General features: G+C 41.4%; 1 protein-coding gene across 5 annotated transcripts in view; it reads right to left on the bottom strand.

Annotated features, from left to right (window-relative positions):
* Positions 1 to 7: 7 nt before the first annotated feature.
* Positions 8 to 22,666, bottom strand: part of LOC143029476 (uncharacterized) — a 36,231-nt gene continuing 13,572 nt past the window's right edge. For 2 of the 5 annotated variants that reach the window (XM_076192125.1, XM_076192127.1), the window contains exons 2-3: positions 4,895 to 4,980; positions 9 to 595 (exon numbers count right to left, since the gene is read on the bottom strand). In XM_076192125.1, the coding sequence (XP_076048240.1) occupies positions 318 to 595; positions 4,895 to 4,980 (364 nt within the window). In that variant the 3' untranslated portion in view covers positions 9 to 317. Of the gene's footprint in view, positions 596 to 4,894; positions 4,981 to 11,657; positions 11,785 to 22,666 lie in introns of those variants that run through there. The other 3 variants (XM_076192128.1, XM_076192129.1, XM_076192126.1) reach the window with 3 other exon arrangements.

Here is a 22,666-nt window from a genome sequence, read left to right as displayed (position 1 = left end):
ATATATGCATGTACATGTGTATCATCAGACTGAAAAATAATAATGAAACCCATCTCAACCTATGGGTCATTCCTTAGCTGACTAAAATTCTCTGGCATAGAGCAAAACAAAATATGTCAGTGGTGCCCTCGGGTCAATGATAATATCAATGACATCTAATATTATCACAAAGAAAAATTTAAGGATCAACTCCAAGCCATTTTATGATACTGGCAAGAGATCTTCTTTTAAAGCAGAGAAAAATAATGTCCATGTGCTCATAAATTTTAATGACAAACTCTTGAATTCATAAAGATGGTATTTGAATGACAAATTTATCAAAATGCTATATAAAAAACTGAACCACAGAAACTTGTTTCCTGTATCCATAAATTCTCATGGGTTAGACTTACCTTTAAATCATAATCTATAACATTAAAAGTGGCAGATAGATCATTGTTTCTATTTCCTTTAATAAATCTACTGGTGATGACCCATGAAGTACCCGATGAGCGTCGCTTGAAGTGTCTGCTCAAAGATGATCTTTGTGGAGATGTTTCAGAGTCTGATAACCTCCTTGCCACTGCCTTCCTCCCTCCTAAAGACATGCATGGCTCTACAAAAGTAAAAAGAAGATATTTCTATAATCATGGACACTCTACAAATTCTTTGTAATTGCTCATATCGATACATACATATGGCAAGGGCTTTTCCCCCTTACGAGGGAGGATCTAAGAAAAGAGGGAGGGAGGGGGTGGTGAATGGGAGTGGGGTATGTGGGGATGAAATGGGTGGGAATGGATTTGTGCCTTTGACTTTGGCTACCTCCCTTGTAAGGGGGAAAAAGCCCTTGGTATATGGTATAGTACAATTGGTACTTAATTGCTGGGAAAAATCACTAAAATAGTATCATTAACATACATGATGGAATATATGGCAATTTTTCCATTTAACAGATCTCATGTGCAATGGTGACACATCTTGTATGCTAATGTTCACCCTGATGCTCAATCAAACCATTCTTGGACCTATCTTACAAGAGAGCCAGAGACAATAGGGAACCCAGCCACATCCACCATGCTGGCCCATAGGTCACAGAGGGAAGAAATTCTATTGTGTCTGAAACAAGTGAGTATTGGGCAGAGTAAGGTTACAAGCTTGGTCTCTTCTGTACAGTGACTATGCCTAGGGCTAATTCTATGCTGACACTTTTCATGCTGGAAAGTTGGCAAACTCAAATGTTTGTGAGATTGGGCACTGTTTTAATGCAGCTAGTTACTATTCTTAACTTTTAGTACAATTTTTTTTTAATATGGGGCATATATACATTGAAGAGTCAATTACATCAAGGTCTTTGATCCAATCTTGCAGGTGTGCCATCTCCCTTTGTTCTTGTCATATCCTTGATCCACTGTGTTCATTCATCACAATATTCAATAGAGTATTGCCCCCAAGACTCTTCACTTTTATCTGTTTTCTACTTCTCTTAATTTGCCTCTTCATAACTAAAGTCTCCCACCAGAATTATGTGGTCACTTTATCCAATAATTTTGTATATGTGAAAAGCCATGTCTGATGTTTCTTAATATTTAGCTTCATTCCAGGCCCATGTCTTAGGGAAGACATATGCTGTATGTAATTGGCAGCTGCCAAGAAATCTATCAAAAGAAACACCACATGAGGAGAGCCTTTATTAATATGATGTTTCATTTGTTAGAGCTTTATCAAGTGCTTGATAAAGCTCTAATAACCAAAACATCACACTAATAAAGGTTCCATCCTCACATGGAGACATACACTACCATGAAATCTTTTCTTACTCCCTGGTTCTAATTCTCAAATTTATTGCTTCTGCAATAAAAAGATGTAATAAAAAATGTTTAGAAAGGAAGTTAAGACAGAAAGGGGAAGCGAATTAAGTAGAGAAGAAAAGGTAAAAGGTGCACATGGAGAGGTGATTATGTAAGAGGAAGCGGTAAGGGGAAGATGGGCAGAGTATTTTAGGGAGCTGCTAAATGTGGAGGTGGATAGGGAGAGAGTGGGGGTAGCAGTGGGAGGCACTAAGAAAATGACAGCGATGGGTGAGGAAAATAAAAGATGAGGTGCAAATAATTATTAAAATGATGAGAACAGGGTTAGATGGGTGTCATGCAAAGTGTCTGAAGAAGGGAGGTACAGTAATAGTGGACTGGCAAGTGAGGTTGTTTAATGTGTGTCTAAGGGAGGGCAGAAAGCCAGAGTGCATGTAGTTCCACTTTACAAGGGAAAAGGGGACAAGTGCGAATGTAGTAGTTTCAGGGGGATCAGTTTTTCGAGTGTAGTTGGGAAGGCTAATGGGTGGGTTTTGATTAAGAGGATTAGGAGAGGAACAGAGGGAGTAATTGGTGAGGAACAGTGTGGATTTAGCAAAAGCAGGGGTTGAGTGGATCAGATTTTTGTGGTAAGGCAGATATGTGAGAAAGCTTTAGGAAAAGGTATGTTTTTTTGGGCTTTTATGGATTTGGAAAAGGCTTACAACAGGATGGACAGGAAGGCACTGTGGAATATTTTGCAGATATATGGAATTAAGGGGAAGCTATTAAGGTCAGTTAAGAGTTTTTATGAGAGTAGTAGAGCCTATGTTAGAATTAGAAATGGAGACAGCGAGTGGTATGAGGTAAAGGTGGGATTGTGTTAGGGATGTATCATGTCACACTGGCTGTTCAATGTGTATGTGGATGGGGTGGTGTGGGAGGTAAATGCGAGGGTAATGGGCAAGGGATTGGAGATGGTTAAAGAAAATAGAGAAAAGCGGGAGGTGAGCCAGTTGTTATTTGTTGACAAAACTGTGCTTGTGGTATGGTCAGAGTGGGGATTAACCTATTGAATAGGATGATATCTAGACGTGCATCATGAGCCACAATTTGGGTATACAAGGATGGCGGCATCAGCTTTCTGATTATATTTATCTTAAAATTGTGGCTGAGTGAGCCCCGTATTCTAAACAGGCTTGATCAAGTTTTCTGTGACATTATATTTATTCAGGGTGAAAGGGAACAAGTATGACAGCAGTAACTTTATATTCTGTAATACGTGTATTGTGATGCATCATTGTACATCAGGGAACCTGATGTGCACGCAAATATTTGACTCGCATTGAAGAGGTTAAGGAAGTTAATGACAGAGTTTGGGAAAGTATGTGGTAGGAGAAAGTTGAAGGAAAATGTGGGTAAAAGCAAAGTGATGAGATATACAGGGTGAGAGGTTGGCAGCAATTTGAAAGCAAGTCTTAAAGGAAAGAGCCTGGAGGAAGAGGACAGACTTAGGTACTTGGTGGAAAAGGGAAAGGAGGTGGAGGTAAATTGTAGACTGAGAGAAGCAAGTGCCTTGCGGTATTAAAAAGTGTAATTAGAAATAGAAATTTGGGAATGAATGCAAAGAGGAAACTATATGAAGGGGTGATTGAGCTGACAGCACTGTATGAGGCAGAGACATGGAATCTCAGAGGCAGAAAGGAAAAGTTTAAATGTGTTAAGATGAAGTATGGTAGGGGTTATAGGGTTGATTAAAGTGAGAAATGAGGAGGTGAGAAGGAGAGCAGGGGTGGAAAAGGAGATGGTAGATAGGGTTGATGAAAGAGTATTGGGATGGTTTGGACATGTGAAAAGAATGAGTGAAGAAAGATTAGTAAACGAGGTGTGGAAGGCAGAGGTGGATGGAGTAAACATGCGGGGACAACTGAGGATGAGATAGATATATGGGGTGAAAGGGGCATTGAGCAAGGGATGGAGAAGGCAGGAGATAGGGGCAAGTGGAGAATGGCTGTGTATAGATGATACTGTGATGCAAGGACTGGAGTGGGTAGGGGATGGGGAGGGGGGTTAGGAAGGGTTATGTGTGATTGATATTTTGATGCAGCCCAAAGGGATTTCTCCCTGTCTGCTATTTTTGTGCATGAGGGGTTGGAAGGGGGAGGGGTTGCTGATTAAGTGAAGCAGCCTTGCTGTGGATGAGCTTTGTCTTGCATTACTTTTGAGCCTAGGCAGTAGGCAGGATACAGGGATAACCTGTCATCCATGAGGAGCTAAGATGAGAGGGAGGAAAGGGGGGTGGATGGGAATGGAATGGGTGGGGGTGGGTACATGTCTTTTAATCTCTTCAACACTAGTAAAATTTTCACATGCAACACTTGATGTCTGAGGTATCACAATACTTGCATCACAATACTTGTGTTATTTAATATAAATTTCTTTGCCGTATTACTCATTCTCTTTTACTGAGTAATGATAAACACAGCAAATATGATCAAGCCAGTTCACAGAATTCAGGGGTCACTTAGCTACAACTACAAAAATAAATATAATCAAGGTGCCTACAATGGCATCCCCATATACCCACTTGTGCCTCATGACTCCTATGTAGGCATCATCATATGGAAGAGGTTAACTTTGGTTAACTCCCAATACCATGATATCCATTATGATGTTTTTGTTTTGTTTTTGTTTTTACAAATTTTATGACACAACATGACTCTGTCATCATGCATCAGTCTTTCAAAAAATCTCTTATCCATTTTAACCACTTCGGTATGATGATGCCCATGTAGGTGTTATGAGATGTGAGTACATGAGGATGCTGGCATTGGCATCTTGATCATATATTTTTGCAGTTGTACATGAATTACCCCTGGATTCTGTGAACTGGTTTGATCACGTTTTCTGTGTTTATTATTACTCAGAGTAAAAGAGAATGAGTAATAATGTGAGTAGTGTGATGAATTGTATGTTTGGCAGCTGATGCTACGTGCAAGAATTTGAGTCATATTGAAGTGATTAAGAGTTTCCTTTACATCCTCCCATATGCTTCAATATCCATAGTAGCCATCTGTAACCTTATCAAACTTCAAGTACGTATATACAATCTACCCTAAAGTTACCTTGATCCTCTGTTGGCTTTGTCAATGGCAGTTCTCCACTACTGGCACACTGACCCATGTTGAATGGATGCCTCCTTTTTTGGATTCTGAAATGTATGTATTCTTTAATGAAGAGGAAACTATTTCATTACAACCTACAATATTATCTAATCTTACAATATTTTCATATAAAATTATTTCTTGAATATATTCCACAGACTTCCATAGTCTAAACTAAATCTACGCTGACAAATCAAAGTGTAACCTAACATATGGGAAAGATCTAGTTTGATTGAATAAACAAATATACTTTTTCATGATATCAACACCAATGATGGGGGACTGCTTGTGGTGGTCCAGCCAGAAAGGCTTCATAGAAAATCATCATCCCACTATTTCTTTTTAAACCCCATTAATATCCTTAACTACCAAGATCACTTCCTACCAATCTTATTGTTTATTTATTGTTCACCTGGTCCTACTGTGCCAAAGCACTCTGTAGGACGGACAAATTTTCTTGCCTGATACATAATACACCATGTTACAAAGCTTATACTAGAAATACACCCAGCCAAAATTGACAGAAAAACAACAGATTAAAAAAAAAAAAAAGCTTGTTACACCAAATCACAGTGCATATTGTTCATTAATAGTTCAATCATTGCACTTGTAGAATTTTTTTTTAACTTGAAGCTTAATTCTGATTATCTTTTCACTTGGAAATCTGGCATTGGATGACCACATCCTTGCTCTTTTTCCTTCTACATGCTAGTCACACAGAAACACCCACACTAATATAACACATCCAACATTTTCTACCAGAGATATATGGGAGGGATTAGGCTTGCTGTTGGTTTCCAGTAAGTGGAACTGCAGACCAGTTGGTGTTGTCATCAAGCCCCTCAAGAAAAGATTGCAATAACAACTCCCAGATATAAGCCCCAGAGAGAAACCCATTTCATGCCTGACAAGAACCTCAATGGCACCTACGCGCTCAGAACTCCAACTAACGAACACATGACATAATCCCATAGGGTTGATAGGGTCATAATCTCACATCCAAAATCCTGTAGTGACGTGATGCATCGGGCAGGAGGGAGTATTGGTTTGGAGGGGAGAGTTTTTTGGGGGGTGGGGAATGACTTGGTTCGGTGGTGAGGATGGGGTTAGGACCATGTTGTAAGAGGTATTGTAGTGCCACTGGAGTTTTGGTAGGGGAGGTGGGCCGGCTTGAGCCTGTTGATGGAGACGCGATCCGGTTTGGCATCTCGGTTGATCACGAAGTGTTTTGTTGATCTGGTGAGGACTCGGAAGGGGCCATCGTATGGGCGATGAAGAGGAGTTCGTTTGGAGTCTCGCCTGAGGAAGACGTAATCACTTGTAGACAGGGCCGGGGGAAGGTGCTCCGGTTGAGGTTGTGGTGGGCGAGGGGGGGGTTGGACGGGTGTTGGCGAATGTCTCCTTGATAAGTTGGAGGAGGGCGTGATGGTCAGATCGCCGACGGCAGGCGTGGCAATTTCCCCAGGGAGGCGAAGGTTCTCAGCATAAAATAGCTGAGATGGGGAAATGTCGTTGTCGACCTTTGGTGTGACGCGGATCGTGAGAAGCACCAGGGGAAGGGCGTCGACCCAGTCACATGAAGGTTGTGCCTTAAGCGACTCCTTCAGTTGGCGGAGGAACCGTTCCACGAGTCCATTGGCTTGGGGGTGGTAAGCAGTAGTCTGGTTGCGTTTGGTGCCAAGGAACCTGAGGAGGCTGGACCATAGGTCAGATTCGAACTGAGGGCCCTTATTGACAATGATGTGAGGTGCGCCGAATCTGGATACCCAACCGTAGAGGAAAGCACGGGCGGTCGTCTCGGCGGATATATCCGGAAGGGGGATCGTTTCTGGCCACCTGGTGTACCTGTCGATACACGTAAGGAGGTAACGCATGCCACGAGAAGGCGGAAGGGGGCCCACAATGTCCACATGGACTGACTGGAAACGTGCCGTAGGTGTAGGAAAACGCTGGAGTGGTGCGTGGACGTGGCGCGTAACCTTGGCCGTCTGGCAGGGGAGGCAGGTCCGGGTCCATTGTCTGACATCCTTGTTGATGCCTGGCAAGACGACTCGATCCGTGATGAGGCGTTGTGTCGCGCGGATGCCCGGATGACTGTGGTCATGGAAGGAGGTGATGTCCTTACGGCGGCAGGCGGGGATGTATGGGCGGGGTTTGCCTGTGGAGACGTCACACCACAATGGTACGGGGTTGTTAGGAAGCTGTCTTAGCTGTAAGGATGAGGTGTCATGCATACGTAGGAGGCGGAGTTCACTGTCGTTATTCTGAGATGCGGCGATGCGCGAGTAGTCTATGTTGTGGTCAGGGAGGATGCTGGAGGTGATTCTAGACAAGGCGTCGGCCACCTGGTTATTCTCTCCCTTGATATACTCAATTCGAGTATCAAATTGGGAGAGGAATGACAGCTGCCGGGAGACTCTTGGTAAGTGATGGTCGGAGACCCTGTCTAGGGCATGGGCGAATGGCTTGTGGTCTGTAAGGATGACGAAAGGCCGGCCTTCAAGGAAGTAAAGGAAGTGCTTGACGGCCGAGACTATGGTTAGCAGTTCCCTGTCAAAGGCGCTGTAGCGAATTTGAGGAGGGTCCAGACGTTTGGAGAAAAAGGCGATAGGCTGGAGCTGGCCGTTGATCTTCTGTTGGAGGACGGCGCCAATTGCTGAGGAGGAGGCATCGGTGGTAAGGAATGTGGGGGCGTGAGCTACCGGGTAGGACAAGCGGGCGGCCTCAGCGATTGCCGCCTTGACTTGCCCGAATGCTTGGGTCACTTCGGAAGACCACTTCACAGGTTTGACCGACCGCTTGGAATGGTTCTTGGTGAGGCCGTTCAAGGCAGCGAGTTTTGCAGCTGCGTCGGGGACGAATCTATGGTAATAATTGACGATTCCTAGGAATCGTCGGAGCATTTTGATGGATGTTGGCTGTGGGAAGTCTTTTATGGTGTCGATTTTTTGAGGGAGAGGATACAGGCCTGCCGTTGAGATACGGTGTCCGATGAAGTCGAGAGATGAAACTCCGAGGAGACACTTGGACGGGTGTACCCGGAGGCCATAATCTTGGAGGCGGCGGAAGAGGAGGCGGAGGTGTTGGCGGTGCTGGTCGTGAGTATCGTAGGCTACGAGGATGTCGTCGATGTAAACGGTGATGAAGTCGAAGTCTCTCAGGGAATGGTCTATGAACCTCTGGAACGTCTGGGCGGCATTCCGGAGGCCAAAGGCATCATCTTCCATTCGAAGAGGCCGAAAGGAGTGGCTATGGCTGTCTTCTGGACGTCTTCCGGCGCTACAGGGATTTGATGAAACGCCCTGACCAGGTCGATCTTAGAGAAGACCTGTTTCCCGTGAAGCTTGAAGTGGAAGTCCTGAGCGTGAGGGATGGGGTAGCGGTCGGGCTTCGTGATGCGGTTAAGCTGACGGTAGTCACCGCAAGCCCGCCATTGGTTGGGCGGTGGGGGTGGCTTGGGAACCATGTGGAGTGGTGATGCCCAAGCACTCTCCGATGGTTGGATGATGTCCTGGTCTAGGAGTTCTTGGAACTCCTGTTTGGCAGCGGCCAACTTTTCTGGGGACAGTCGTCGAGGCTTGCTGTATACTGGCGGTCCAGATGTCTGGATGTGGTGCATGATGTTGTGAGGGGTGGTGGTGGTGTTGGTCTTGTCTGGCGATGTTAGCTGGGGAAACTCCTGCAGGATGCGTGCATAATCGCCATCGGGCTGGAGTGACGATATCTGGTGGGAAGTTGCGTTAGTGGTGGTTCCTGGTATGCTTGTTGTGCCGTGGTACAAGCAGTTATCCTTGGCGCTAACTACCATATTGTAGTGCTGGAGGAAGTCGTAGCCAAGAATGGGTTGCTGTACCGCTGCTATGACGAATGTCCAAGGGAACTTGACATCGTGGAGTTCCAGGACGCTGTGGTGGCTGCCGTACGTTGCGATGGGCGTACCGTTGGCTGCAAGTAGGTCGTAGGATGGCCAACGTGTACCGTGGTTGGGTTCTTCCGTCGGGGGTATGATGCTGACGGTTGAACCTGTGTCTACCAGGAAGGATAGGCCAGAATGGCGATCATGCACTGAGAGGAGGGTGTGGGTATGGTTAGCGGGGGTAGGGGTGGTTACCGACCCCCGCGTTTGGCGTTTCCCTGCGACCAGCTGCATGGTTGTGTGCATCTGAGCGCCTTGGCTCCGAAGCGGGTATGGTACCAGCAGGAGGTAGTATCCTGTCGTGGAGCGGGGCTACGTGGTGGTTGATGGCTTCCCTTCTCGGCTAAAAACTGGTTGAGCAAAGTCTTCATGTCGGCCACTTCCTGTCGTAGCTGCTGCACACTTTGGTCACTGGCACTATATGACACGGGAATGTTTTCACTCACAGCACTATTGTCACTAACACCTGGGTCGTCACTACACTGAACACTGCACTGGTTTGTCACTGGGGTGGAAGCTGCTGGCTGACCGGATTTGTACCGAGATATGACGTTGGAACAATCTATCTGCTATTTCGCAGTATTGTTCGTCGTCCTTATCGCCGGCTAGAGCTTCCAGGTGTAAGTGGAGGGCGTCCGGCATCTTGGAGAGGTGAATGGAGCGGAGGAGTTCCTTGGGCAAAGACACCTTTGCCCGGGTGTTGAGGGCGGCCATACGGGTGTATAATTGTGACGGGGTGATGTCGCAGAGTTCACTATGCTGGATATCTCGGTAGAGCTGGTCGTCGGGCTTGTTCTTGAGGGCGGAACACTTGCGGAGGAGAGGAGACGACGTTACGGACAAGGGCGATGACGTCCGTTGGTAGAGCGGCGATGTACGCGCCGAAGGCTTGGAGGTCCGGCACGTTACCTTGAGTGGCTAAATAGGCCTCTGTGTGAACTAGCCAGCTCTCCAAGTCACGGGAGAAACTGGGAAGTTTCACTTGTGTGTTTTCCATAATCCTGGTTGTCCTTCACCGGGGTCACCACTTTGTAGTAGTTTTAGTTCGGAACAACGGCAGGACAAATGAAAATCAACACAAAATATCTAATCTCTTTCTTTTGGTAATTAGCCACAAGGTGCGACACTAGAAGTGTCACATGAGAAATATAGGTGAAGCTCGGACTAAGGCCACAGTTTAGTGGAGCTTATGGTTGTAGCTGGACGTGGAGCATAACGTCAGCGAGGCGGTAGCAGATGATGACGGCGAGGCTCGATGGGACAGCTAGAAGACTGGACGAGGAGATGTAGTTTGTGCGCTGGTCGGTCTGGTCGGTACTGTTCTGTCCATCTCGGCGAAACGCCGACCTTTTAAAGGAGGCTGGTGGGAACGTGAGGAGCTTTCCAAGTTCCTGATTGGCTGACCGCTGGCTGGCAGAGACCCTTGCGAACTACGCTTGCCAACTACAGGAACTTGGAAAGGCTAGCTCCGAAGATTTCTTTGATTAGTGTGTGACGGGTTGTAGGATGCATCACGTCACTACAATCCCATTGGTCAAAATCTTACACATAACCTATTAACCTAGGCCTATAATAATTAATCAATTTATCAAATGAACGTATACTTTAACATACAGTGTATATTCATACTATCAACATTTTGGAATATTAAAAAATGTGGGATTTTGTCCGACACTGGAATTTTGACCAATGGTATTTAGGATGTGGGATAATGACCAATGGGATTATGATCCTATGGAATTTGGGCGTATAGCCCATCGAACGTACACTAACAACACGGAATAGGCCTGGCCAAAATTCGAAATGCCCCAGACAACACAGAATACCTCATACAACAATGCACAATCAGACAACACAATACTTCATTCAACAATCCCCATACAATACAATATCCTAAATGACTTGTCCCGCCCGGGAACTGTTACCGGTTTCCTGGAGGACGCAGGCGTTTTGTGAGACCAGGGCCAATAGATTGTCACAATTAATATTATTTTGATATTACTATCACTACATCCAATTATCACACAGGAAGCTATACATGACCTTTCACCAGATCTCTGCCAACTAAAATCACCATGACACTTTTCAGGTACTGTCACTAACCTCTGGCAAAATTCCAGAATTACGCAAACACATTAGATTTACGTTGACCAATAGCTCCTAACCCATTATATCCTAACTTTACCTAACGTAACCATTCTACATGCGCGCGCGCGCGTGTAAAAATGTTCTTGCGTGGTATTGGAAAAATATCAGGTTCTTTTCATGGGTTTAATCATTCTTGAGACGAGTGACGTATACTTTGGTAGTTCTAATATTATATATATATATATATATATATATATATATATATATATATATATATATATATACATACATATATATATATATATATATATATATATTATATATATATATATATTAGAATATTAGAGACTATACTGAACCGTCGTTAATTATAGCTAAGTGAACTTGGGAACAGCTTCCATGGAGAGCACTTTCAGTACACAAGTTAAATAAACAAAGAAACAAGTAAATTAATAAATATACAAATAAGTAAATTAATAAAATAAATTATTCTTCCCTCCTAGTAGATAATAAAATTGAATCGTCGTTAATTATAGTTAAGTGAACTTGGGAACGACTTCCATGGAGAGCACTTTCAGTGCACTCCTTAAATAAACAAAGAAACAAATAAATTAGTAAATATACAAATAAGTAAATAAATAAAATTAATTATTCTTCCCTCCTAGTAGATAATAAAATTCACATATTATATTTGTAGCCATCTAAACATGTTTCACAAACCTGGTTTCCGTTTCGATGGAGATGTACTTTCCACCAAAGCCAATCTCACCATATTCCTACCACTTGTACAACTGGGCACTTGACATCCCCACAAGTCGCTCAAGCGTGAAGTCTAAAGAACAACAGTGATAATGAGTCATGTCGTGTATTCGACAATCCTGTCGTGGAATGTCAAGTTACTGACTTGTCAGCCACGACCGGAAACTGACAACGACGGACACTTCGTCACATCAGAAGCGTGCCGTGAGTGCACTGTACTCGGAAAGACCTTTGTTAGAAATGCCTCATATGCACTCCCTTCGAACATTCTACGTCTACCATTCGAAAATATACTTAACAATGGAAGAGCTGGGTGTACCGCTCAGTGATGTAGCCTAGATTTGGTTGGGAAGTTGGGTGGGAGGTCGATACAATTATATTGACTAAGTTTATCTAAATAACCGTTTATGGGGAGACCAACGACGAGTACCTACAAGTGGTGGCCCTGAAAGATGCACTTCTTACAGAATAATCTCCCTACCACCCATCTTCAAAACCTTTCAACATTACCTCATCCCTGTTTCAAGACTGGGCCCATGATCTCTTATTAACTTCGACTTTATTTCCCCCTACTATAATCCTATTACACAAAATGTCTCACACTAATACAACACAGACAACAGTCTATAGTTTCTTCCAAAAGAGGTCTATGGGAGGGTCTCAGAACCGCTGCTAATCTCTATGGGGCTGCAGGTTCCCATTCCATGAAACATGAAGCAAAAGTAATGAAAGAGATTGGCATGTGCGGTAGGATATGAAAGATAGGCATGTAGTCTCAAAACTATCCAAATATACATAAATGAATAAGTATATAAATAAGTATACACATTTTATTATTATCATTATATCGACCTACTGGGCAAACGGAGCGTGCAACAATGTCAATGGGAGATAAGACAGATGTTTGCTGACGACACTGCGCTTGTGGCAGGATCAGGAGGAGTTGAGGAAGTTAGTGACCGAGTTTGGGAAGGTGTGCGAAAGAAAGAAGTTGAAGATGAATGCGAGTAAAGGTAGGGTGATGAGATGTACAAGGGGAGAAAGTGACAGCGGACTGGAAGTATCACGGGAGAGACTGGAGTGGTTTTAGATACATGGGTGCGAATGTGGCGGGAAAGGGAGGAGCGATGGAGGTAGAATGTAGATTAAGAGAAGCAAGTAAATGCCTTGGGGGATTAAAAAATATAATGAGAAATAGACATTTGGGAATGGGTGCTAAGAGGAGATTATATGGAGTGATTGTGCCGACAACACTGTATGGGGGGGAGGGGCAGAAACATGGAACATAAAGAGAGGAAGAGAAAAGGAGTTTGAATGTGTTTGAGATGAGGTGCCTGAGAAGCACGATAGGGGTTACCAGGTTGGCTAGAGTGAGAAACGAGGTAAGGGGGAGAACGTGGTTGGAAAGGGAGTTGGGTTATAGGATTGATGAAAGAGTATTGGGGTGGTTTAGACACATGGAAAAAAATATTGAAAAATATTAGTAAAAGAGCTGTGGAAGGCAGAGGTGGAAGGAGTGAACATGAGGGGGCGACCAAGGATGAGATGGGTGGATGGGGTAAAAGGCGCATTGGGAATGAGGGGAAGAAAGTCTATTATGAAATGACGGGAGTAGACAGAAGATAGGGGTGAATGGAGAATGGTTGTGTATGGATGATGCTGTGATGCATGGGAGTAGGTGATGGAGTATGTGTGAAAAATTATTTGACGCAGCCGAAAGGGATTTGTCCGTCTTATCTTTTTCTGCATGAAGGGACGGAGTGGGATGGGGAGGGTCGCCGATTAAATGAAGCGGCCTTGCTGTGGATGTGCTGTGTCTTGCGACACTACTTCTGACCCAGGGCAGTGGACGAGATACAGGGATGAGCCAAGATAAGTGGGAGGGAGGGGTGTGTGAATGGGAGTGGATTATGTGAGGATGAAATGGGCGGGAGTGGATTTCAGTACTTTTTATTTATTTATTTATTTATTGGCTACCTACCTAATCTAAGCTCTAGTAAGATTTAAACAATAATAATGATAAAAAATATATATACATACATATACCAAAGGCTTTCCCCCCTTACACGGGGGGTAGCCAAATATATAACAAGTATGAATATAATTAAGTCCGACTATCAGTCACCACAAATGTGGAGGAATTGATAACCTGTTAATTTATCTCTAGCTTTGCTATAACGCAAACAACCGAGTGGTGTGCGGCTCGCCATGCTACCTAGTGGTTACACATTAGATCGGAGCACACATTTGCTTTGAAATGGTATATGTTTATGTTCTTGGATATGTGATGTTCTTATATATATATATATATATATATATATATATATATATATATATATATATATATATATATATATATATATATATATATGCATTAATCCTATTCTGGGAAAGGCAAGATATTGGCGCTCCGTGGGATGAGTCAGCTGCTACCTGGGTCTGTCTTCCCTTTGCCTATCATTAATCACACACACACAAATATATATATATATATATATATATATATATATATATATATATATATATATATATATATATATATATATATATATATATATACATATTGCCGTATATAACATTTTGAATTGTAGATCTACGTCCATCTGTACTTTGCCTGCCATTAATCCTATATTTTTCTGCAGATAACATTTTGAATTGTAGATCACACACCAAAGTAACACCGGAGATTCGCCTAGGATACGAACAGATGAGCCTCTCCACTGGGGAAGGGGAGGGAAGGCAATGATTCACTGGTGTCCCCTATCGCTACCAGTAACAAGATAGACAAACAAACAAATAAACAAACAAAAATATAATAAAGCATATAAATGCTGTGAAACTACGAGCAGGTAAAACTAATCAGGTTACTGTTACGCTTGCTGTCTAAGCATAAGCAGAGTCGAAGATACATTAGTGTGTAATCGACCCGTAGCAATTGTCCGTTTACATTACGATTTCACTAGTTCGCCGTTTGCACCAGCAATCGGGGAGCGTTGCTTCGAGCCGTACTCAGTGTTGGGTTCTGAATCTAGCTTGCAGCCTAAATTGGTGAATTTCCACTGGGCGGCAAGATAAATTAATTTATCAAACTTATCAAGATAAAAAATAGTAAATTCAATTTACCTCAAGGCTACTTTTTTTCTATTCTAGTTGTTAAATGTTTATATTTTTTCGTCTATTTTAGTACGCTTGTGGCGCAATCGGAAACGTGCTGTCTCGCACCTGATCTCTACGATTTCCAGCAATGATTGCCACCTGCCCCAAATCGCACAGGACAAACAAGACTGTTTGGCCGCAGTTACACGCCTCCTGGCGTATGTTTCTAGCCTTGGTCTTATCAACAATTTGTTTAATCATCATGAGCATTTTTCTGCGTATATCGACCCCTAACAATTCTCCGTGGTTGGTTTGCTTTTCTGCACTTACACTGCCCGATACGCCTCCCAGTGTGACCTTTCTGATGTGAAAAAAAGCTTGCATAACCATTTGCGACCTCGTTAGATTACATCTTTGCACATTAAATACATGTATACTCGATTTCAAGTACCACGGCTGAGATTAGATTTTGACAAGACTAAATAATCAGTCCTATGATGGGGGAGGTCTGACCAAGACTTTTCTAAGCTCCAGCACCTATTAATTATTATACATGTGAATTTGATGAAATTCATGCCATTTTCCATAGTATAGATGATGACTCTGAATACGGCTTCTATTGCTTTGGATTGGTAGCATACACTGTTTAGTCACATTCAGGGTTGTACAGTTCATTTCCCGGCGACTCACCCATATTTACTGCGGACTGAGGATGACCGAGACATCAGTCATGAGCACAATCACAAACTAGTTGCTGCTAACAGTTGAGTAGGGGTGGACTCAGCAGGGTGGTGGAAGGGGACGAGGAGGTGGAGAGTTGTCACCCGACGCGGCAGCCTCGGCTGCCTCAAGGTGGTTTCAGTTATGTTATATGATCCATTGCCTGTTAGCCAGTTCATGTCACGGAAACAATAGATGGGTGTGCTAACTGAGCTGAACAATAGGATTGACGTCATACTATACTATAGTGCAATTTACAGGAGAAAAGAAACGTCAGTGGCAATACCTCTCAATAGTTTGTGTAGTCTTGTAAGGCCTACAAATGCTAGTAAAATTGGCCACGCGCCTATATTTCCCAAGTTTATTACTTTTAGATCAAGTATACACGCGTATGATGAAAGGTGATCGTGTACAAGGTTCTCCCTGCTTTCGATGATGGAGACATCCCATTCTTCCAGTTCGGTTAAAACATGAGAGGGCATTTTGAAAATAGCAGTCCAACCATTGGTGTGCAAGAATTAAAGGGAATTGGTTTGTCATACGGGCAATCGACCCATAGAACTCTCTCCCAGAGCACGTTGCAACAGCTACACAGGCAACCTATAAAACACGGTACGACAACCTTATGGGTGTGCAGCAGTATTGGCATTCTGCCGTTTGTGGGGGACAAGGTATCTTCTTGAATCTACGGTATGTGTGATTAGGTAGAGTCGATTGGCCAATGATAGCAGATGATAACTTTTATTCATGCTGTACCAAATTATGCTTGGTCTAGACACAGAACCACGCGTTTGAAAGGGTATTTAAGTCACAATGTGCACACGCATCAAGGCTCCAATCAGTATCTAACAAGGATATATGTGCTATATAATCTTCTAGGGAATCTAGGCTATTCCAGGAGTCTACATACAGTATATCCTTACTCATTCACGGTTCACCGTTCGCGGTCCCGCATACTCGCGGATTTTGCTCTGTTTTTTTTTCCCATAACTTCGGCAATTTCGTGAATTTCTTAGTCCATTTTCTTAGCAGAGAAACGCTCACATTCACCCTAACTGGTAAATAATTCTAAAATAACAATGTCAGTTAATACAAAATAAAAATAGAAAAGAGAGATGATACAGTATAACTGGTAAATAATTTTAAAATAACAATGTCAGTAAATATAAAATAAAAAATAGAAAAGAGATGATAAAGTATGTTTTTAATTTATCATTACTATGTACATATTACACTACATTATTACTGTTTTTAATTTATCATTACTACATATTACTATATGTATTAATGAGTAACTGTCTTTAGAATGTGTTTGGGAAGCATATTTTAGCGTATATAATATCATACATAGGCGTTTTAAAAGTGCATCAATAATTCGCGGATTTTCGGGATTCACGGGAGGGGAAGGAACGTGACCCCCGCGAACAGCGGGGGGATACTGTACTTGGAAATTTGTTCACAGCCTTTATACATAGGATCCTTTTCAGCTTCTCATGAACAGATTGTAAAAACTCGCACTCTACACAAGTATATACAGTAGTTCCTTTTGTGTACAATACAACTAGGTAAATTCACACATGATCTAAGAGTGTTGATAGGGGATGACCTGTTACCTGGTAGATGTATCAATAAGTTTGTGTAGGTTATAGACAAATTGCTGAAGAGCATAAAGGTAGACTTTCATTACATGGATGAACAGGTGATGAAAAACCACATCTCTAATCAAACTTAGATTGGAATATGTAGAAGTGATGTACCCGCACACATTGAAAGTTAAAAGCAAGATCAAGAAAATGGTCTGAAAAGTGGCTAATGAAATTTAACACAAGTAAATGCAAGGTAATGCACATAGGTAAAATAACAGTAAGTACGATTACAAGTTATTTGGAAATTCGTTAACAAAAGTGGATAGTGAAAAAGATCTCGGCATAATTATCAGTAACGACCTCAAATCATCCAAGCAGTGTATTTCAGCCTCTGAGAAAGCAAATAAGATTCTGGGACTGATTGCGCGATCTTTTGATTTCAAAAGTCCATCACTCATTAACAAGCTATATAAATCGTTAGTTCGTCCACATTTGGAATATGCTGTTTCCGTATGGTCACCGAATCTCATTAAAGACATTGACAGACTGGAAAAAGTACAACGGCGAGCCACAAAACTGATTCCAAATATAAAAAATAAATCATACGAAAATCGACTTAAGCACATGAATCTGTTTTCCCTAAAAAAGCGTAGACTCAGAGGTGACTTGATAAAGGTCTTTAAGATTTTAAAGGGAATTGACAACATCAAAAGTGACAAAATTTTCACATTGAATGAGAATCAGACAAGAAACAATGGTCTCAAACTGTCTGGAAATAGATTCAATTTGGAAGTAGGTAGAAACAACTTCACCAACCGTGTAGTTAATGAATGGAATAAACTTCCTGCACAGGTAGTGCAATGTAGTTCAGTTCGAAGCTTTAAGAATCATTTAGATAAATACTTAAGTAAGATGCTGTAATGATTATAATTTATCTTATGCAAAAAAAAAAAAAAAAATCATATATATAATAAATTAAAACTATAATAATGTAAATAACAAATAAAATACATAAATAAATGCATAGGTATAGTTGAATAACAAACAAACTGGTAAATAGTAAATGATAATAAATTGACATATAACTAATAATAAATGAAAATCAGACAGACAAATTATAACAAAACAAAAACAAATAATATAACATAAATTATAATCATTACAGCATCTTACTTAGGTATTTATCTAGATGATTCTTAAAGCTTCGAACTGAACTACATTGCACTACCTGTGCAGGAAGTTTATTCCATTCATTAACTACACGGTTGGTGAAGTTGTTTCTACCTACTTCCAAATTGAATCTATTTCCGGACAGTTTGAGACCATTGTTTCTTGTCTGATTCTCATTCAATGTGAAAATTTGGTCACTTTTGATGTTGTCAATTCCCTTTAAAATCTTAAAGACCTATATCAAGTCACCTCTGAGTCTACGCTTTTTTAGGGAAAACAGATTCATGTGCTTAAGTCGATTTTCGTATGATTTATTTTTGATATTTGGAATCAGTTTTGTGGCTTGCCGTTGTACTTTTTCCAGTCTGTCAATGTCTTTAATGAGATTCGGTGACCATACGGAAACAGCATATTCCAAATGTGGACGAACTAATGATTTATATAGCTTGTTAATGAGTGATGGACTTTTGAAATCAAAAGATCGTGCAATCAATCCCAGAATCTTATTTCCTTTCTCAGAGGCTGAAATACATTGCTTGGATGATTTGAGGTCGTTACTGATAATTATGCCGAGATCTTTTTCACTATCCACTTTTGTTAACGAATTTCCAAATAACTTGTAATCGTACTTACTGTTATTTTTACCTATGTGCATTACCTTGCATTTACTTGTGTTGAATTTCATTAGCCACTTTTCAGACCATTGCTGTAATTTATCTAAATCTTCTTGAATATCTAATTGGTTTGAGTGATTATTTGCCACTCCGCACAGTTTTGTATCATCAGCAAATTTGGAAACAGTAGATTTTAGTCCATGGTCTATATCATTTATATATACTATGAATAGAAGTGGCCCAAGAACGGAACCCTGAGGAACTCCACTTGCAACACTTTTCCATCCAGAAGTTTTTCCATTTAAAACAACTCTGTTTTCGACCATTCAACCAATTACTAGTCCAACCTAATAGGCTACCACTTATTCCATGCAAAGCTAATTTAGTAAGTAGTCTTTCGTGTGGGACGGTATCAAAAGCTTTTGCAAAGTCTAGATATATTAAATCTATATTGTTTCTTTTGTCATAATTCGAGATAACTGTGTTGTAGAATTCGAGTAAGTTAGTCACGCAAGAACGTTTCCGTCTGAAACCATGCTGGCTATCATTTATCAAACGGTTACTTTCTAAATGATATTCAATAGCATCTCTGATGATAGTTTCCATTATTTTTCCTACGATTGAAGTCAAACTTATAGGCCTATAGTTATTTGGTTTCTTTTTGTCACCTTTTTTTGAATATGGGAGTAACGTTAGCTAGCTTCCATTCTCTTGGGACATCTCCGGATATGATGGATTTCTTGAAAATAATTTCTAATGGAACAACAATCTCATTTTCCATTTCCTTTAAGGTTTTTGGATGTCAACCGTCAGGCCCTGGTGATTTATTAGTTTTGAATTTCTCTATACACCTTTTAATTTTTTCTTTTGTTATATTTACCGTAGTAAGTTTACCCCAGACTTTTCACAGGTTTCAGTTTGGAATTCACTTTGAAGTGTTTCGTTTACGAATACCGAGCTAAAATAATTGTTTAAGATATTACACATTATTATAGTTTTTATTTATTATTCTATTATTAATATATATGTATGTTTATGTGTGTATATATATATGTATGTATTTTTTTTTTTTTTTTGCATCCGACCTAGATATGGATCAAAAGGTCTCCTGTCGGCATGCTCTGCCTTTGTAATCCTTGGTGATGGCCATGAGTATAGTGAGTGTGTCCTGTTCTTAAGTGGATTAGTGCTATTTTGAGTCATCAGCTTCACTGATGGGAGGAAGGCTATGAGTGTACATAAGGTTTGACTTTTTTTTTTTTTTTTTTTTGGTGGTGTGTTGGATGTTCTTCCCAGTGTTTCTGCCATATGATTTGTATTGCAGACAGAGTGTAGGATAGTAATCTGTTGAAAGGTAGTGGGGTGAAGGTATCAAAAGGGGGTTAATGCTACTTTTTGGGCCATTTCGTCAGCTTATTCACTGCCTGGGATACCAACGTTGAATGGCACTCAGCAAAAGAATATAGACATATAGTAGGCATCATGAGGCGTGAGTGGGTACATGAGGATGCCAGCATTGGCGTCTTGATTATATATTTTTTGTAGTTGTACACGAGTTATCCCCAGATTATGTGAACTGGTTTGATCACATTTCTGTGTTTATTATTACTCAGAGTAAATAAGAAAGAGTAATACATCAGTGACTTTATATTTTACAATGCAAATAGTGTGATGCATCGTACATATGGCAGCTGATGCTGCACACGAGAATTTGACTTGTACTGAAGTGGTTGACGATGAGTGAATTTTGTGGACCATGAATGACAGAAATGGAGGGAGAAAAAAAACACTTCCAAAGCACTCCATGAGTCAGAAATGAGTATGTAGTGCGAGCTGTGAATTACAGGTACTCCTCGTTTAACGACGATAATTGGGACCAGCGAGCTGTCGTTAACTGAATTGGTCGTTAAGCGAAAGTGTATACATATACGTACATGTACTGTATGTACAATGTCCAGCAATACATGTTTCTTTATTTTTGTGTATTTTCCCTCTTTTATACAGTACATTAAAGCTTTTTTTACTGTTTATTTACGGTGGTTAAGTTCCTAAAATTACCGTATATGACCAAATCCGCGTATGCTGACATTCCATATTGAATACCGAGGTATTTTTTTAGTTTTGACCATGGGCGCAATATAGCAATAGAAAATTAATTATTAATTTTGTCAATTAAAATGTATCAACGTAATATGCAATTTTGTGGGCGGAAATGAAAATAAAAAATACCTTGCTACAAGAAAATATGCCAATGAACGAAGTCGGTAGCATAGGCTCGGGACGCCATCTTGTCGTCTGCCAACGTCTCTCACGACGACAAGCCGGATGACATTTAATTTGCAGGTAATGATTTATTAAACACAGGTTAGGTTAGTTTAGTTTAGGTTAGACGAATTAATTTATCATCCTTTCATTTCTTCGACATCGGCATCTATCATAACAAACATGGTGTACCATTCGTCCGACATGACTTTGTTACTTACGAAATCTGTTTTAGCCTTTTTTTTTTATTTCCGCTTACAAAATTGCATATTACGTTGATACATTATAATTTACAAAATTAATAATTAATTTTCTATTGTTATATTGCGCCCATGGTCGAAACTAAAAATTTACCACTACCGGTATACACTGTACCCCAGGTAGTTCTTGCAGCTTGCAGGATGGTAATGTAGACCTAAGCTTCAGAACACTTTACCTCACAGCTAATATCCACCGTACAAGTTCATTTATAACATCATACAAATTTGCCTCAGCCAACTTAATTATCGTACACGACGTCATAACTTCGGGAGATTTACGTTAAACGATGTCATAAAGCCCGTCGTTACTCCGAGTTGTCGTTAACCGAGGAGTACCTGTATATGTATAATATCAAGGATGTCGCAAAGTTCAGTCATTTTGGTGAAAGGGGTAAGGGATCTGAATTTTGTTTGAAGGAGAGTGCTGAATAACCATTTCCATGGTCAGAGCAGGAACCATTTGTGTATATGTTTGTGGTGAACAGAGTCCCCCACATGGGCTTATACACGATATTTTGGCTTATAGTATCGCCACTGCAGAAATGGGATGGACAAGGAATGTATATATTGTGTAGGTTAAGTCCATATTACTCCTATACTACAGGCATTTGTATCCTCATGAAAGCACAACCTAGGCCCTGCCGAGCCATGTTTCGGTCAGGATGGGTCGTTTGCTACTTTTGCGTACGCTAAGTGTGTACAGTATATAAGGATGCCAGGTTTTGGTGTCCTGCCCAGTTCGTTTCTGTACTTGTCACAATTGGTGTGCAACTCAGGTCACTCTGCAGTCACTTTAGTGTTTAGGGCAAGGCTCCGAGCCCTGCCTGCTGACCCAGCCTAGGTCGACACTAGCGCTTACCAGAATAAAACCACCAAACTTACTCAAGTTCCCTTCACTCCCTCGGCACCAAAGCACAAGTAACATTCTCATATGTTACATTGGTGACCCCCAGAGTGACCAATGTAACATTACGAGAACGTTACTTGTGCTTTGATACTGAGGGAGTGAAGGAAATTCGAGTGAGTTTAGTGGCTTTATTCTGGTTAGCGCTAGTGTTGACCTAGGCTGGGTCAGCAGGCAGGGCTCAGAGCCCTGCCCTAAACACAAAAGTGACCACAGAATGACCACTTGTGACGAGTACAGAAAAGAACTGGACAGGACACCAAAACCTGGCATCCTTATATATGCACTTAGCATATGCAAAAGTAGCGAACAACCCATCCTGACCGAAACATGGCTCGGTAGGGCCTAGGTTGTGCTT

The sequence above is a fragment of the Oratosquilla oratoria genome, chromosome 11 (genome assembly GCF_046742065.1).
Source record: "Oratosquilla oratoria isolate Oo_2021 chromosome 11, ASM4674206v1, whole genome shotgun sequence".
Lineage (NCBI taxonomy): Eukaryota > Metazoa > Arthropoda > Malacostraca > Stomatopoda > Squillidae > Oratosquilla > Oratosquilla oratoria.
Note: the sequence above shows the minus strand (reverse complement) of the source record. Positions and strands in the feature narration are given on the sequence as shown.